We start from the raw sequence: 16,148 nt of genomic DNA, 5'->3' as shown, positions 1-16,148 counted from the left end.
TTGGCTTGATAACCTTCCCCTGAGCTAGAAAAAAAAATGTAGCACCCGACTCAGAATTTGAACATCTGTCTGGACCCTGCTGGTGAGCCTGGGCCTGGGTGTGGGAAATACCTGATGGTCCTGGGGCCCGGGCTGTGCTGGCCCCCTGGGCTTATGGCACAGAGTGGACCAGCCTCTCGTGCCTGCAAACTGCTGTCAAACACAGTAGCAATGTCTGCTTACTGCACTTTGTTGTGGGGAAGGCCACATCGGCACCAAGCTTATCCCATGGACACCCAGCCATGGGGGATCACAGAGACGGCCCAAAGCACACAGCACTTGCCGGGGCCGTGGGGGACTGGCTGGGCATGTGGTGCTGCTCCCTCCTTCTCGCTGAGTTATGTTACAAGGCAGATACACAGACCTAAAAATATTCTCTCAACCACTGTCCCTGGGGCGTGCATGGTGGTGCTGGGCAGGGGCACTCGGCGTGGGCTCCGGCAGAGGGGCAGGGAGCAGTGCTGTATGCAATACCCACGAAAGGCCAGTTTGGCAAAGCCAGCTCTTACACACTGTTAGCAAAGTGTTCTACCCTGGGCCGGTGACAGTGAGTTCTGAGGAGGGAATGCTGCCAGGAAGCTAAATTGGTTGTGGGCGCTGCCAGTCTGCTCGCTGGGTGAAGTGCTGGGACAGCTGATTTGAGCTAGTCTCTAGCTTTGAGAGATTCTTCCGCTCCTGTAGCTGAATTCATCTAGTTGTCTGCTGTGTCTTTCATTCCCCTTTGGGTCTCTACTGCAGGCAGCCATGTCACCAGGGGCTGACCACCAGCTATTGGTGGGCTCTGGAGTAGACCATGTATCTAGCCATTCTCAGACAGGATTGAGGGAAGGTAACCAAGACTTAGAACCTGTAAGGGGAAGGGAAACAGTGGGACCGCAGGGGATGTCCTGCTACAAAGAATGCTGATGTTGCAAATTTTGTGCACATGAAATATCTTGAACGTAGCAGACAGGCTCTGGGCAAAGTGGGCACTGTGTGGGCTCCATGGCAAGTTCTCTGGGCCTGGGGCATGATGCCCGCGTCACCAAGTCACTCTGAGACCCGGTGCCTGCATTTCTGCTTGGTGGGCTGTAGCAGGTGCTGGTCACCCTGTGAACGTAACAAAGTGACTGGCAGCAGAAAGGGGAATAAAGGAAAAGGATCCTAATTCCTGCTAGCAACCCAAGATGGTCAAACCCCTGGGGTGACGGCTGCAGTGCAGAGCCAGAGGAAACCCCTCCCTCCCGCTGGGCGCTCAGAAATAGCTCAGTCCCTTCCACATTTACATGCAGTGAGAGCTCTGCTCACCCCACACTGGCTTGGGCAGTGGACAGATGTGGAGAAGGGAGCAACAACACTCAAAAACCTGGCACTTGGCACCACAAGCTACAGCTTTGTACAGGAATACATGGGGGGTCACTATTTACAGGAGACAATGCAGAGTACAGATCAGCAGCTGGATGGCTGATACTTTAAATAAGACCTTGCCTTATGTGGACCAGCCTGGAAATTCATGGGCACCCAGTTCCCAGCAAAGTTCCTAGTCCCTGGTGTCAGCACCAGGACTTACAGAAAGAGATCTCCTGGCCATTTAGGTTTGGTTACATGAGACAAGCCATTTCAGCAAATGCCAAGATGGCTTTCAGGAATGAATCTAGGAGGCTCAAACACGCTGACCATTGAATGAAAAGGGCTTAAAGCCATCGGTTGGTGACGGAGGAGAATGGGTCCAATGCTTTGTGGGGACTGAGTGAATTAATACCACCAATGGCCGTGCTTCTGGTGGATGGCGTACGGGAAATTCTTCCCCCGCCTCCAAGCTAGGGCTGGAACGTGGAGAAATGACGTCCCTGTTACCTCCACCCACCATGTAAAATCTGCATGCACAATACTTTAGCACTGGACTTAGACAAGAAGGGTGGAAAGCTGAGCCCGAGATGCTGAGCAAATGGCTGGTGTTAGAAACCTAGGGAGAGATCCCATTTGCTCCTTCCCCCAGCTACCACCTGGCTCTGGAGGATCCAGGGAGAATGGCTAAGGCTGATCTTAGGAGGGGAATGGGATTTGGCTGGTTGGAGATAGGGTGACCAGACAGCAAGTATGAAAAATCAGGACAGAGTGTTGGGGGTAATAGGTACCCATATAAGAAAAGGCCCGAAAATCGGGACTGTCCCTATAAAATGAGGACATCTGGTCACCCTAGTTAGAGAGCTCTTTGGATTGGGTGCTGGGGCAGCACAGAGGTCTCCTCCTGCAAGGCACTGATCCTGGCCAAGGCCTGGCTGCACCAGGCCAGTTTGCCTGTTTTCCGGCAACGACTGACTCACAAAGGCAGTTAGAGGTCCGTGGCAGTGGGTGTGCAAGTGTGTGGATTTGTTTGCAGCCCAAGTGCAGAAGTGGTGTAAGGCACATGGAGGCGCCTTGCCCCTGGACACACAGCTAAAAGTGCTTGATGTTGTAGGACCAACCTACGCCGAGACACAGGGCCTGCTGCTCAGACCACAAAGTGCAGTCTGTAGGTCACCTGGTGGCCGTTGTCCCAGGCATAGAGGACCTTCTCCTTGGGGTTGTAGTCAATCTGCGTGGTGAAGGAGTACTCATTGAGGAAGGGCAGCTTGAGGTTGGCCTCAGTGCCCGTGTGGGTGTCGTAGGCATAGGCGATCTGCCCATCCTTCTGGCTGTACACATCCACAGCATACAGGATGCCACAGACGATGAAGCAGTTCCCATAGGAGTTGCGCTTGAGGCCTGTCTTCCAGGTGGTCTCCCTCTTCACGGAGAGGTCACTGGGGTCCAGCTTGCTCAGGACGATCACCTCCAGCTGGGAGTAGTCATAGTCCACTGCAGGGTAAATGACCCACAGCCCGCTCTCGTCGACTGCAAAGTCGATGTCCGAGTGGCCCCTCCACTTCCAGGGCGTGGTGTCCTCGTACATCACGTTGGGCAGCAGGGCCCAGGCAGCCACGAAGCGCTGCTTCAGGTCGTACTTGATGATGTTCTTGGTGAAGGCGCGGTTGTAGTAAAACGCTCCCTGGTAGACCACGTGGCCGGTCCCGATCCAGTTGTAAGGGAGCTTGTACAGGTTGCTCCAACGACCTGTGGTGAAAGTGAAAGTTCTTTAAGGAACAAAGACTAGGCACCTGAGCCAGGAATGGATCCTTACCTCCCACTGGCCACGTTCCCTCCCCCACATCCTCCTTCTGCACACTCATCTTCTGCACTGCCAGCTGACTGCTCCTACCAGAGGGGCCTGAGGTGCCCAGCTGCACTCACGTGTCTACATGCTTCTGTGAGCACCAGTCCTGCCTGGGTAGAGCCGGGAGGCAGAAATGGAAGCTGGGGCTGAGGACATGACTAGCTATTGTTGCTGAGCAGAGGGTGACTAGAAGAGGATTCTAGGAAGAGCAAACTACTTTCACCGAGGCAGTTCCAGACCCAGAGTATTCTCTAAACCAAAGCCCATAAACCCGCCGGCAAAGTTCCAGCACAAGTTCCAGCATGCCTAATGGGCACTAACCCTGGGGGGAATAAACCAGCTTCTGTTCAAGCCGGAAGAACCTCGTGTTCAGGGTTGTGAGCCGTGCAGCATTGATACGGGCGGTAAGTCCTGCTACAGGCAGACTCATCACTCGCTGCCTGGCGCGAAGGAGATACCTCCTGGGCAGATGGCCCAGGTGGCCCCTGCTCTGACCCAGGATGGCGATTCCCATGGTCCTAATGGGAGAGATTCCCTCTGGCTACTGACTCCGGCCCTGGGCAGGGTCGGAAAAGAGTCTGGGTCTGCTGGTGTTTCTCATCCTGGGCCACATCTGTGCTGGATGAACATGGACAGGCCTGGAGGCTGGGCTCAGAGAAGCCCCAGGACAGGTGGGGGATGGATAACAGGGACGGAAGGCTGGGGTTTCCTGAGGGTCACAAGGTGAGCTAAAGAGCCACAACCGTGAGTCTCTCCCTGAGTTGACCTGGGCTGATGAAAGCTCCAGATTCAGTTTGGGGCAGATGTGGGGCTCAGACTGAGTCCCATTTGTAGGGCTCCTACTGCAGCCCTGCAATGGGATGGGAGCTGCTTCTCACGTTCCAGCCCTGGGAAATCAGCCCCGTTTCTCTGCATGCCTGCAGCATCCAGGCCTCATTCCTGGGACGTTCTCCCCAGCCAAGTGAACTCGTGTAACCCGATGTGCAGGTGCCAGGACCTGCTTGATCACCCAGGCGCTGCTCCAGGCCCACAGGCGCTGTCCAAGCCCCGAACTTTTGAAAGCACCAGTCTCTCTTTTATCTTGTTTCAACATGTCGACCGTGTGTACGGCTCCCAGCAGCTCTGACCTTCCTGTGCCGCTAAGGGCGGTTGTGCTAGTCACCCTGCTCAGCTTCTCTAAGCTGGTTTCATCTGCTGCATGGGAAAAACATTTCGGTGTCTGCCTTGACATGCAAATGCAGCTCTGGGGACGCTGGGTCTGTCGAGTGGCAGCAATCCAGACGCCATCAGTGGGAAGAGGAATCCGATACACTGGGCACAATTAATGTTTCCAGATGCGCTCTCTGCTGCGTGAGTCTTATTGCTGAGCCCGACCACAGACCATTTGCAGTTTGGGAACAGCCAGGGTAAGTGAGGATAGCTCCCCTCTGCCCAGCAATGCCTGGCTCCCAGCGCACCCCCGACTTTCCCAGCCAACTCCTGCCCCTCCCGAGCAGGGGGTGAGGGAAGAGTGTCAGCCATTCTCCGATGGTCATTAGAGGTGCTCCATGAATTCACTGCAACCCAGCCCTGCCCCATTGTGTGTGCTCCCTGCAGCTGCCCTCACATGGGGGCTTTCAGGGGACTCCACATGCAAAGTCACCAGCCACCAGTCTCATGCCATTAGTAGTTATACTCATCCAATCAGGAGACAGAAACAGCACCATGTGACCTGTTGAGCAGCTGTGTCGAGTGGCTGGGGCATGGGTCTGGGAGCCAGGAGCTCTAGCCCCAGCCCGTCCCTGGCCTGCTGGATGACCTCGTGCAAGTCCCTTCCCCTCTCTGTAGCTCTGCCCGCCCTCACTCCCTTGTCTGTGAGGCTGTGAGCTCTTTGGGGTCAGCCTCTCACTCTGGTTTGTGCAGCACCTAACGCAGTGGGGCCCTGAACTCAGCTGGGGCCTCTGGGCGCTACCAGAATAAAACTGGAGTGACCGCCAGGCTCTAAGAACCAAGTGGGAATCCCGTAATCACAGCCTACCTCCAGAGGATATCCCCCACCCCCACAAAACAAACCAACCCCCAACTTGCTGAATAACTGGGGTGGCCAGGCTACCTGGGCACGTCATTCCCTGTGACTCTGGGGCGGAGTGTGGGGGAGCCCATGGCCGGCGCCCCCCAGAGCATCTCACCTTGCTTAAAGTTGTCGAGGCTCCTGAACTCCACCAGGTTGTTGCCATAATAGTAATTGGTGACGTAGATCCTGTCGTCTCTGGCCGCGGGGTCCTTCATCCACGCCCCCTCGTTACGCCCGTAGCTGTGGTGTTCCACGGGGGGCTCCACAGACTTGATGGTGCCCTCGCACTGCACTTCTTTCACTGCCGAGCCAACAAGAGGCGCTAACTGCCAGTCTCCGCGGGAGCAGGCCGTGCCCTGCTCCCCCAGCCTGCGCCCAGAGCAGCCAGTCAGGCCCACCCCGCAAGAAGGCCTTTCCCCACCCTGGGAGGGGCTCCCCCACCTTTATCCTGCCTGCCGGCTTGTTTCAAAGGCCCAGACAGAGTTTCAAAACATCTGCTTCTAGGAGCCCCCCCACCCCCGCAAGTCCAGAGATGCTGCCTTCTCCTCACCTTGTGCCTGGATTTCGTGCCGTCCGGCCACCCCAGGAACCGAGCCCCTCTAGCCACAGGACAGGTACAGCACAGGTGGCTTCCCTGCCCACCCCCTGCCTTCCCAGGGCCCCTCAGCCCCACCTCAGAGGGACCACAGCTCCAGCAGCGTCACCAGGGCCCACTCAGCTCCTTGCCAGTTGTGGCATGTCCACAGAGCAAGTCCCCCAGCTGCAGTTTGGGCCTGGCCCTACGTACCCACCTGAGGGACTTGTGAGGTGCCCCCAACCCACCTTGGTTAGGCGCTTCCAGCCCCTCGGTGCCTTCAGCATTGTCCCCCATGGAGAGGACGGTGACCGGTGGGCTCCGGGTAGTGGTGCTGGGGGCCCGGGTGGTGCTGGGGGCCCGGGTGGTGCGGGCAGAGGTGGTCTCCACCTGCTCGCCGACTCTCCCTTGGGCCTCCGCAGCAGCGTAGGACTCGGGGTTTCTCTCCTCCGGCCGGTCCATCCAAGGGCTCCCCTTCCCGGGGCTTTCTGAGGAAAGAAGCAGAGCCCTTACTGCCGTTCCCTTCCCTTGGCTTGGCGCTGTCTGGCAAGGAGTGCCAGGAGGGTGGGCCGGGAGCTGTGCTGAGGAACAGGCCAGGACTGCGGGGAGTCTGTCTCCCCCCTCCTCCACCCCACCCCCAGTCCCTACTCTTCTTCCTGTGCTGAGCATCTGACTCCCTCCCTTGCCCACCCCATCCCGCCCCCTCCAAGGGACCCCATGTCCCACCCCGCTGCGGAGCTGAGCGGAGGGAGTCCCGCCTCTCCCCTACATCTGCAGGGTGGCTGTTCCCGCCTGCGGCCCCCGCTGCCTTGCTTCCACAGCACACTGGGGGGCGGGGGTGCCGAGGCAAGGCAGGAGGGCAGGGGAACCCGGATGCAGGGCCTGGGCTCCCCAGGTTGGATTTCTGCAGCATTTAACCAAATGCTCCCTCTTTTCTACCTTCTTCGTTAAACTAAACCAGCTGCCCCAGCTCCAGGAAAACACTGTGCGGCTCAGAGAAGAGCTGGGCCCGCCCCGGGAGCTGTGTAAAAATGGGGACAGCTTCCCTCTGAAATCCCTCACTCGCACCACTGAGCGTGCAAACACGGTGTTTGAGAGAGGAGCAGGGAATGTAGCGCGGTCGGGGACAGGATCAGTGCCCAGGGAACGGATTTACCCAGAGCCTGGAGGCCAGGAAACTTCCCAGCAGCTGAATGTGGGATTCGCTTTTCAACCTTTTATGCCACTAAATGTAGGGTCGCTCCCACAGCTTTTCTGATGCATTTTGGTCTTGTTCTGCTGCCCCTGTTACCCCAACCCTGGGCTCCTCACACACGCACACACTGAGCTCCGCTGGTGCCCCTCAGTACAGACCCGCAGCCCCTGTTATCCCATCCCTGGGCCCCCCTTGAGAAGAGCCTATGCCAGTCTCGGTCGCTGAGGTGGTTTTGTGATGTGCCCAAATGCTGGAACTCACGTTCTCCTGTGCCCTAAGACCAGGCCTTGAAGCCAAGTCCCAAGAGATAAACGCTGAGCGCCTGGCCCCCTGCACTTCCCTGCCCCACAGGAGAGAGCTGGGAGCAGTATGCAGCTCAGGCCCAGCAGGGATGAGTGGGTGGGGGGCAGATGGGCCGGGTGCTCACAGGGGTGGGGGACCATGCAGGTGGCTCTGAAGGGGGGGTAACCTGGCGGAATGGTGGGGAAGGGTCTGAGGCTCCACAAGGATGGGCTGGCAGGGTGTCCCAGGCACACCCTCTGGCTTCCCCGGCCAGCGGACAGTCCTGTCCTCTCAACCACATGCCATGCTGGGCCTGTCGTGGTGCTTGTGCCCACTCCAAGGGGCCTGGGCACTTACCTCGGTTGCTGACCAGGCCCTCGGCCTCCTCCTGCTTGGCAGCCTTGTAGTAGGTGATGCCCCGGATCACTGTTTGCTGGTGGCCGGAGGGCCTGGGTTTGGTGGTGGGCTGCGATGCGCCCGGTCTGACCCTCAGGCTCTCCTTCTTGGGCTTCTCCGTTTTTGGTAGCTTTGCCTTGGGGACTCTCACAGCTGCCTTGTCCCCCAGGCTCTTGCGGGCACTGGGGTACTTGCTCGCCTCCTTGCCTTTGCCCCCGGCCGTGTCCTAGGAGACAGAGCCAGGTTCAGAGGCACCTCTGTGGGCAGCAGTGATGCCGTGTCTGGCCAGCCTCTTGCACCAAGCGGGGCCAATGGCTTGGGATCACAAAGTTCCTGCTGCAAAGAGAGGGGCTCCAGGCAGCGCAGCCAGCAGGAGCCCCACTCTGGACACTCTGTGCACCAAGCCAGGGGCTCAGAAACCATGGTGATGGGCACGGGATGAACTCTGAACAGAACAGAGGCCACCTGCAAGATGGCAGCACCAGGGCAGCTAAGACAGGATGGAAAGGAGACCAGAGTATGTAACAGGCCCACTGCACGCTGGGCTTGGCCCATATCCAGGCTTGGCGGGCCCTGACTGACTCTATCAATGGGCCAAAGGGAGTTAATCATTTAGCACAGGTTCCCGCTGTGGGCAGCCAGGCTGTCACTGCACGGCAACGCAGCACCTCCTCTCGGCCCGCACTCCGCCCAGCCTGCAGCCCCCTCAGCTCTGCGGGCCAGCGCCGAGGGGACCAGGCTGGTGCCTGCGAATGTGCGTGTGGTGAGGGGGGCAGGAAGGTACCTGGGCCCTGCTCTCAGGGACAGCGGCAGCGTCCTTCTGCAGCAGCTGGTAGCCCAGGTTGGAGATCTCTTTCTTGATGCTGATCATGATGTCAGAGTAGTTCTCATAGCGCTTCATCTGGTTGGTCAGGTGAACGACGCTCTCCTTCATGAAGTCATTCTCCCTGCTCAGGTTGGTCTTGATGGTCTGAGCAAGAGGCAGGAAGGAAACAGGGCATGAGTAGCTGAGACCTGATGGGGCGTCCATCGGTTCAGGCAAAAGGCTTCATGTTTCTCTACAAAGCAAGGGCATGAAGGAAGGAGGAAACCTATCCCGCTTCCAGGGGATGACAACATTGTCTACTGGCTGGGGCAGGTGGGGCTGGGAGCTACAACTCCTGGGTTGTATTCCCAGCTCTGGAAGGGGGCTGGGAACAGGCTGGACAGGGAAGTACTGTCCTGCTCAAGTCCCAGCGCCCAGAGCCCAACGCAAACAGCCTCTCAGCTGGGAGAGGGATCCAGCGCAGCTAACCCTCTCAGCGATGCATGGCGGTGACTTGGGAAGCATCACTTCTGCAGGCAGCTGAAGGATCTCTAGGTAGGAGATTCCTTTCTCCTACTCCCTGCTCATAGTCACTCCCACCCGACACCCATAATAGCCCCCAGCCTGTGCAATTGACCAGGCAGAGCACAACCTCCACCTGGATCCTTACCCTAGTGCCTCTCCCTTCCCCCGCCCTTGGCTGTGTTTGTGTCAGTTTCACTGTGAGCTCTGGGGCAGGACCCACATTTCCCCCTGTGTTTGTGCAGTGCCCCCCATGGGCCATAGTAGTGGGGGGGAGGTAAGGAACTGGCCCGAGGAGTGGTTCTCATGGCCTCAGTGGATGTTTCCATCCCCAGCCAGAAGACAGGAGGAAGGCAGTTATCAGAGCTCATTTCCTGCTAGCTTGCGGTCTCTGTATTCCATGGTAGAGTGGCGGCGGGGCAGCAGAAGCAGGTGCTGGCTTTTGTGTTTGCTCATCTGGCTGCATTCCTCTGGGATGGCTCAGAAACTGCAGTGCAAGGGGGCCACTCTTACCTCCTCCAGAGTATTCATCTGGGAGACCACCTTGTTGATGTATGAATGGACCTTCATCAAATCCATGCTGTACAGCGTTCCCTCCAGCAGGTCAACCATGGACTGCAGCTGTGAAGGAAAAACCTTGAAGCTGAATTCCAAGAGCAGCAGGTGACAATGGGGGCTGCAGTAAACAGGGACCCCAGAATGAAGGAAAATTCAGTGTGGCTTCCTGCAGACCAAAATCACACGAGTGGGCAGAGCAACCCGAACGACATAATGCAACAGGACTCAGTGTTGGGAGCACCATGGGACTGCTACGGTCCCAGCACACGATGCCACAGATGCAAAATAGATAGGCAGCAGCTCTGTGGGGCTGAGATGCAGTGTAGAATGTGAACCTGGTGCAGGAACCCATGCAGAGAGAATGATGCCCAGCTACGATATCCTCTGGGATTTCTCACTACCAATAATCCCAACCCTGATTTTAATTTCATGCCACTTTTCTGTCTCTCCCTGTGCCCCCACCCTGCCCACATACACACACTTCCAGGAAAGGGCCCCAGACTGTTACAGAACCGAGGCTTAAGGACTTAAGGAAGGGGAAACGTGATAGAGGGAGGGGACACCACAGGCGCTGCTCCTAAGAGGTCTTTGCTGTCTCTAACTCCGAAGAGTCTATAGTACCTCGGCCTGCTGGGAGCTGAGATCAGTCGTGTGCCCTGCAGTGCAGCTGCGTTGGAGCTGGAAGCATTGAAGGTGAAATGTATCCTTGGGTGGGGGTGAGCCCAGGCCTGGATACTGCGCAGGGTGACTCATACCCTCATTGAGTGATCCTCTTGTCACTGCTGGCAACAGATGCCTATAGCCTGGACCCACTTTGGCCTTGGTCTGTCAGACCTTGCCCATGGGGTGCAGGGCAGCCCATGCTCCTCCCTGGCCGTCCCTTCCCCAGCTCTGAGGGCCGACCCCTTCAACGTGGAGCCCGGCGCGCCGAGCCGGCAGCCTGCACAGCTGCGTGGAGGGAGTGAGCAGGGCACACACTGCCTATTGTTAGCTGGTGACATTTAGCCACCAGAAGCTCTCGACCCTGCTCCGTCTCTCACGCACAAGGGTCACTAGAGCCACGGCCTCCCGGGGAAGCCTGCAGGCCCCAGCACAGATCTGCTCTTGTCAGGGAGTCAGCGCTGCTGGGAGAACCTGCTGACTTGTCTCTGGGGAGCAGGGATTCCTGTGCCGTGGAGTCACTGCCAGCTGCCGGCGCTCCCTCCCTCACCCCAGACCTCACGGATGCCACAATGCCCAGCCCTTCCTGTCTGACATTTGCCTCAGTGGGTCTGGGCTGTGAAGGGCCCTTTGTGCCATGCTGCGGATGCGAACAGCCCATGATGGGTCTGGCTGGGACCGGGACTCGGTCTCTTTTCTTTCCAGCCCCCAGGATTCGGCCCTCTTAAGAAATGTCCGTTTCCCACCAGGGCACTGCATGAGCCTCAAGAGCAGGAGCCCTGGAACCAGACTCTGGTGCTGGGGTACTGAGGGTGAAACACGCCTGGTGCAAGGGAGGGGGCTGCAGCTCATGTGTCGCTGGGGGTTCCATGCACCCAGGGCCGACCGTAGCGTTCAGGGACCCAGGTCAGCGCGTGGGAGCGACCCGTGCTGCTCCTGCTGCCAGGGAGGTGGCGGGGGCGGAGGCCAGCCTGTCAGCTGGCAGCGGCTCCAGGCAGAGGCTGATGTGCAAGACCTGCCTAAGCCCAGGTACCTTGAAGAGCTCCGGTGCCTGCTTCTTCAGCTTCTCCATCTTCCACTCGTTCTCGCATGGGTTGAGCGAGGAGGGTGGGGCCGTGCAGGAGCACTTGCAGTCTGCCCCCGAGCTCACCGTCTCCACCGTGTAGAAATCCTCCACCCGCATGCTGCCATCCTTGATGCGGCTGCAGGCATCCTTGCTGAGAGGCCGCAGGATGCACTTGCAGCGGCAGTCAGAGCCCTCGGACGTCATCCGCACTTGGTCCATGTCACCAAACACCTGGGGAAAGGCAAGAAGCAGGCGTGTAAGGACAGGTGGGACTTGGCCTGTCCTGAGTCACATCTTAGGCTCTGGGGTGCATGTGGGGCACTGGGGGAGGGGTCAGGAAGGAATTCCTGCCGGCATCCCAAGCTCTTTGGGGTTCACCTTCCACCAAAGAGCCACTGGCCAGCCAGGTGCCCTGCATATCCCTTGTGACCCCAGCTGGGACTCCCCCAGGAAAGTCTCTGCTCACTGGTGCACCAACGTGGAGTCCTAAAGACCCCAACCACAAGCACAAACAAAGGGCCAAAGCCCCTGCTGGAATAGTTGCCATAACCACCCTCTCGGCCACTGCCGGGGACGGACCCTGGCTCATCTAGAGCCCAGGTACGATATCTACAGCCTGAGCTAACGGACTGGCCACCCCATGGATCCATTCCAGGGCCCAGGTTAGCCCTGGGGTAGAGAGCCTCCTTCCCCAGGTGGCTTCTCTGGGAGGCGGGTTTCATGGGAATGCTCACTCTGTTGCAGCGTGTTCCCGGGGTCAGGGAGCCTGTTCGTTACTCTCGCCGGCTCAGCTCAGCCCCTTTCCTTGTATTTGTTAAACGCCGATAGGTTGGGGGGCAGGGGAGCACAAAGGAGCTTGCACCTCTCCTTCCCCTGCTGACACCCTCCTGGGCCTTCCTCCTCTGACTGATACCAGGGCGCCTGGCTGGGCGTGAGGAACAGGGATTTTCAAAGTGGCCTAACTCCCAGTCTGGGCACAGCAGTCCCTTAGGCTCCAACAGAACCCCAGCCTTAGCCCTGAATGTTCACGAGCAGGGCCTAGGGAGGTGGCTGATGCCCGGTCAGTCAGCGACAGCCGCCTTGGGCAGGGCGGAGAGGACTCGTTCCTAGGCAGCTGCTCAGAGCTAAGGAGCGAGCTGGCATTATTCACTATTGCTGCTGAGCTCTGTGCAAGACACAAAGACCGAGTCCCTGCCTGGAGGCTCCAGCCTAGGAGACTGGCAAATAAGCCGCTGAGAGACTCTGAGCAACGAGTCAATGGTTACTTCCCCTCCCCCATCTCCTCTGCTGGGGGTGTTTCGAATGCCCCAAGCAGTGCCGGGACAACTGCTGGGCGAGCTCAGAAAGCTAGAAGAGGAGAGGAAGGCGCATAAGGCCAGAAGGGTCCCCAGCGGATCGTCTAATCTGCCCTCCTGCCCAGCACAGGTCACGGGTCTCCCTCCGCTCACGGCCGCCATTGGCAGCTGCTTGGTTTAATTTACGAGGGACTAATAGCAGGAGCAATTAATGTGTTTACAAAGCATCCCCTGCAAAAGCACTCGAGCCGCTGCCCAGCACCCCTAACCCAAGCCCCAGGAAGGAACCCACACGCAGCGGAAGCAGCTCATTTATACTGCTCAGAAAAGCCACCGAGAGGCTCATCGGGCCAGGACACTTGAGAAGCACTGCTCTAGGGCATGAAGGTCTTGTCATCTCCCAGGAAGGAGCCCCTTGTGCACCAGGCCAGCAGGAATGGGGGGCTCAGACTGGCACCCCGAGGGCTTCCCAGCAGTTCAAGTGCTCTACCTATTGGCATATAAATGTACGTCCCCTTCTGAATCAGAGGCCAATGCTCTCTCCCCAGAGCCTGCCTGTGTCTCTCAGCCATGGCTGAGCTGCGCTGCACAGCGGTGAACTCCTGCCTTTGGCAGCTTGTCCTTACCCTACAACCACAGCCCGTGGGTGGCCCTTGGCTGCATGTAGGGCTCTGAAGGCCTTGCTTTGGCCAACTCTGCTTCGCTAGCTGGGGGATGGGGCAAGGCTGCGGCCATGTTCCCCTCTCGTTCGTATGCCAGCGGACGTCATGTCTCGCAGCGTAATCCCAGGCACGTGTGCGGCTGTGGTAGAGACGATTCCCACACACCGTGATCTAAGGCAAGGACCTTTAATCTCCTTTGATGCCCTGGATCTCACAAGATGTGGCCCTCTGTCTGCCTAGCCTGGCTGACAACATGGCACATCATCTCTGACCCGGAGAGGGAAATCCACCTGCCCCCGTGTCCCAGTTCCACGGGTCACAGGCGTTAAAACCACACAGCACCACCCCTTGTGGCTATGTGTGCAGTTTATGGTTAGCATTTATTTGACCTACTTCTGTGAAGCTTTTGCTAGCCTACTCTAGGATTTAGCTAACTGGGCAGCATGTGCAGAAAGAGTCTGAATTCCCATACATAAGGATACTGATTTTCTGCTTCTATCGCACCTTTCATATCGAATGATTCCAAAGCCCTTGACAAACTTAAACCAATATAAACTATACACAGGAAACGGTTTATTTGCCACTAAAATGCAACCACCACTGGGATGGAAATCAGCTCCTGTTTGAGAGCAAACAGCTTCATGCTACCGTTTAAGGCAGGAAGTCGAAGATCATACTGCTTCCAGCCAAGGTCCTGACTGATTCTGTTCAGTGAAGATCTCAGGGTACTTTTTGGCCAGATTTCCAATTTGAATAACACACTGTCTCTCTGATTTCCCCCTGCTATTTCAATTGGAAACAATATTCCTCATCACTTCCTCTCCTAAACTATAGTGTCGTACTGTGCGCTGCTGAACAGCTGCTATGCTTCACCCCAGAAGTGGCTGCATTTCAGTGGTGGGCAAAGTGATTCCAGTTTGCAGTCTGCCATTCTATATGATTTGTAAAGCACTTGGGAGGTTTGGAGGTTAGCAGGTGCTTTAGAGATATTAGGGGATATTACTGCCCTTGGAGAGATCCAGTCAGACTCTCATTACTCCCAGGTCCCTGTCTGTAATTTGCTTTAGGAAATGGACGTTCAGTATTTGTCACCTGTTAATTATTAGCACTAAGCTGTGTGTCCTCCACATTCCTCACCCCCTTGCCACTTACATGAGAATGCAGATTCCAAAGGTTTCCAGTGTGGCACCTCTCTGAGGAGCATGCGGGGCCAACAGACCCTGTCAGATCCCTCTGCCCTTCCTCGGTCCCAGCCTTGCCTCCTTGGCTGAAAACCTGAGCTGGCTGCCAGTAATTGAGAGCAATGTGTGCACACACACGAATCACACAGGGCTTGGGGTTTGCGGCCTAATCAGCCACATTCAAGCTTCTTCCAATTACTGGCCTGGAAAAGCTCCTCACATGATCTGTAGGAGGTGGAAGAAACGGCTGCCCTCGCTGGCTAGCTGTGACACTGGCAGAGGATGTAGAGCGGGCGGTTTAGCTTGAAAGCATTCAGTGCAACAGGACCATGTTTAAAGTCTGGTTCTGCTCAAGCCAGTGATCCAGAAAACATGGCATGTCAGTGCCCCATGTTCATCCCCCATCAGCGGCCCCTCAGCTTCTGACAGGTGTTCCCAGCTGCCGGCTCAGCTCGAGTGGTGGAGCCTCGACTGACCTAACCCCTCTGCTGCACACCATGGGCCCAGCCGTACGGGTTCAGGAGGCAGCAGGGAGCTGGTACACCCGAGGCAGACAGAATCCAAGTGCCTTTTCCATTGCTAGGCCTGCAGGGCCGGCAGGAACAAAAACTATTGGCCATATTTTCAAAAGAGCTCAGCACCCAGCAGATCCCACTGGGGACCCTGGAGAACGCCTCCACCTCCAAACTGAGAACAATGGGAGTTTCTGGGGGCTGAGCGCTTGTGCACTGGAGAAAAGTCAGACCTGGCGCATTGAAATCAATGGAACTGCACTTGCCCCTACCCATTCATGCAGGGGCTCATTTTTCAGTGGTAACCCCATTGCAGGCCAGTGGCATTTCCGGCTCCAGCACTGTAGGGAGTAGGTATGATTGATAAAGGCCCATTTTCAGACTGCTGTGTAAGTCTCAAAGCCAGCTAAGCAGCCAGCCATGCCCAGCAAAGGGCACTGCACCTTTGAAAGGATTTGCTAGTCTCAGGAGATGCCAGGGTCCCAGGAGCAGAAGAGGGTGTGGAGGCTGCTGCTGCACATTGCATTCATTCCCGCGGCACAAGGCTGCCCTGCAGACGGCTGTTTATAGAGAATACTGTTCAGCGGCAAGAGATACTAGAGCGAAGGCTGCTAGAGAAACCTCACGGACCAGCGCAGGGGCAGGAGGGAGTCGGAATCTTTCTGCATTCCTCAACATCATCTCAATTCACACACAGCTCTGGGTTGGCACCCAGGTAATTTTCACAACGGTGAATGAGTAAATCCCAGCCGAGGACAGAGACCAGCCTCTTCACGTTGTGTTCTCGTGGCCTGGAGGGTCTCCCCAGCCATAAGCAGGTTCTCAGCTGGGGTGGGTGCAGCTCCAAGGAAGTCAATGGAGCTGGGCCCACTATGCAGCAGAGAATCTGGCCATATGTTTGAGGGGAGAGGAGTTCATGGGGTGTAAAAGTTTCCTTGCCCTCAACCTTCATTACTTTTCTTATCGCAATTATGGCCTAGTTACAAAAGGGTGCGTGACAGACTATTTCCCCGAGGGGAGCAGGGGTGTGTGCGTAGGTGTACATGCGTGTGTGTGCGTGCGTGTGTGCACGTGTGTGTTTTGTGGGGGTGAGGATTGGAATTCCTTTCCCTGTCAGTTTTGAAACTGCTGTGGGAATGCGGCACGAGAGCCGCTCCTCTGAATAAGGGATCT

General features: G+C 57.1%; 1 protein-coding gene across 2 annotated transcripts in view; it reads right to left on the bottom strand.

Annotated features, from left to right (window-relative positions):
• Nucleotides 1-721: 721 nt before the first annotated feature.
• Nucleotides 722-16,148, bottom strand: part of OLFML2A (olfactomedin like 2A) — a 29,661-nt gene continuing 14,234 nt past the window's right edge. The window contains exons 2-8 of one of the 2 annotated variants that reach the window (XM_074973881.1): nucleotides 11,293-11,556; nucleotides 9,555-9,662; nucleotides 8,499-8,684; nucleotides 7,676-7,940; nucleotides 6,090-6,329; nucleotides 5,383-5,568; nucleotides 722-3,114 (exon numbers count right to left, since the gene is read on the bottom strand). In XM_074973881.1, the coding sequence (XP_074829982.1) occupies nucleotides 2,513-3,114; nucleotides 5,383-5,568; nucleotides 6,090-6,329; nucleotides 7,676-7,940; nucleotides 8,499-8,684; nucleotides 9,555-9,662; nucleotides 11,293-11,556 (1,851 nt within the window). In that variant the 3' untranslated portion in view covers nucleotides 722-2,512. The remainder of the gene's footprint in view (nucleotides 3,115-5,382; nucleotides 5,569-6,089; nucleotides 6,330-7,675; nucleotides 7,941-8,498; nucleotides 8,685-9,554; nucleotides 9,663-11,292; nucleotides 11,557-16,148) is intronic. The other variant, XM_074973882.1, reaches the window with a different exon arrangement.

The sequence above is a fragment of the Natator depressus genome, chromosome 16 (assembly GCF_965152275.1).
Source record: "Natator depressus isolate rNatDep1 chromosome 16, rNatDep2.hap1, whole genome shotgun sequence".
Lineage (NCBI taxonomy): Eukaryota > Metazoa > Chordata > Testudines > Cheloniidae > Natator > Natator depressus.
This window is presented reverse-complemented; position numbering and strand designations above follow the sequence as displayed.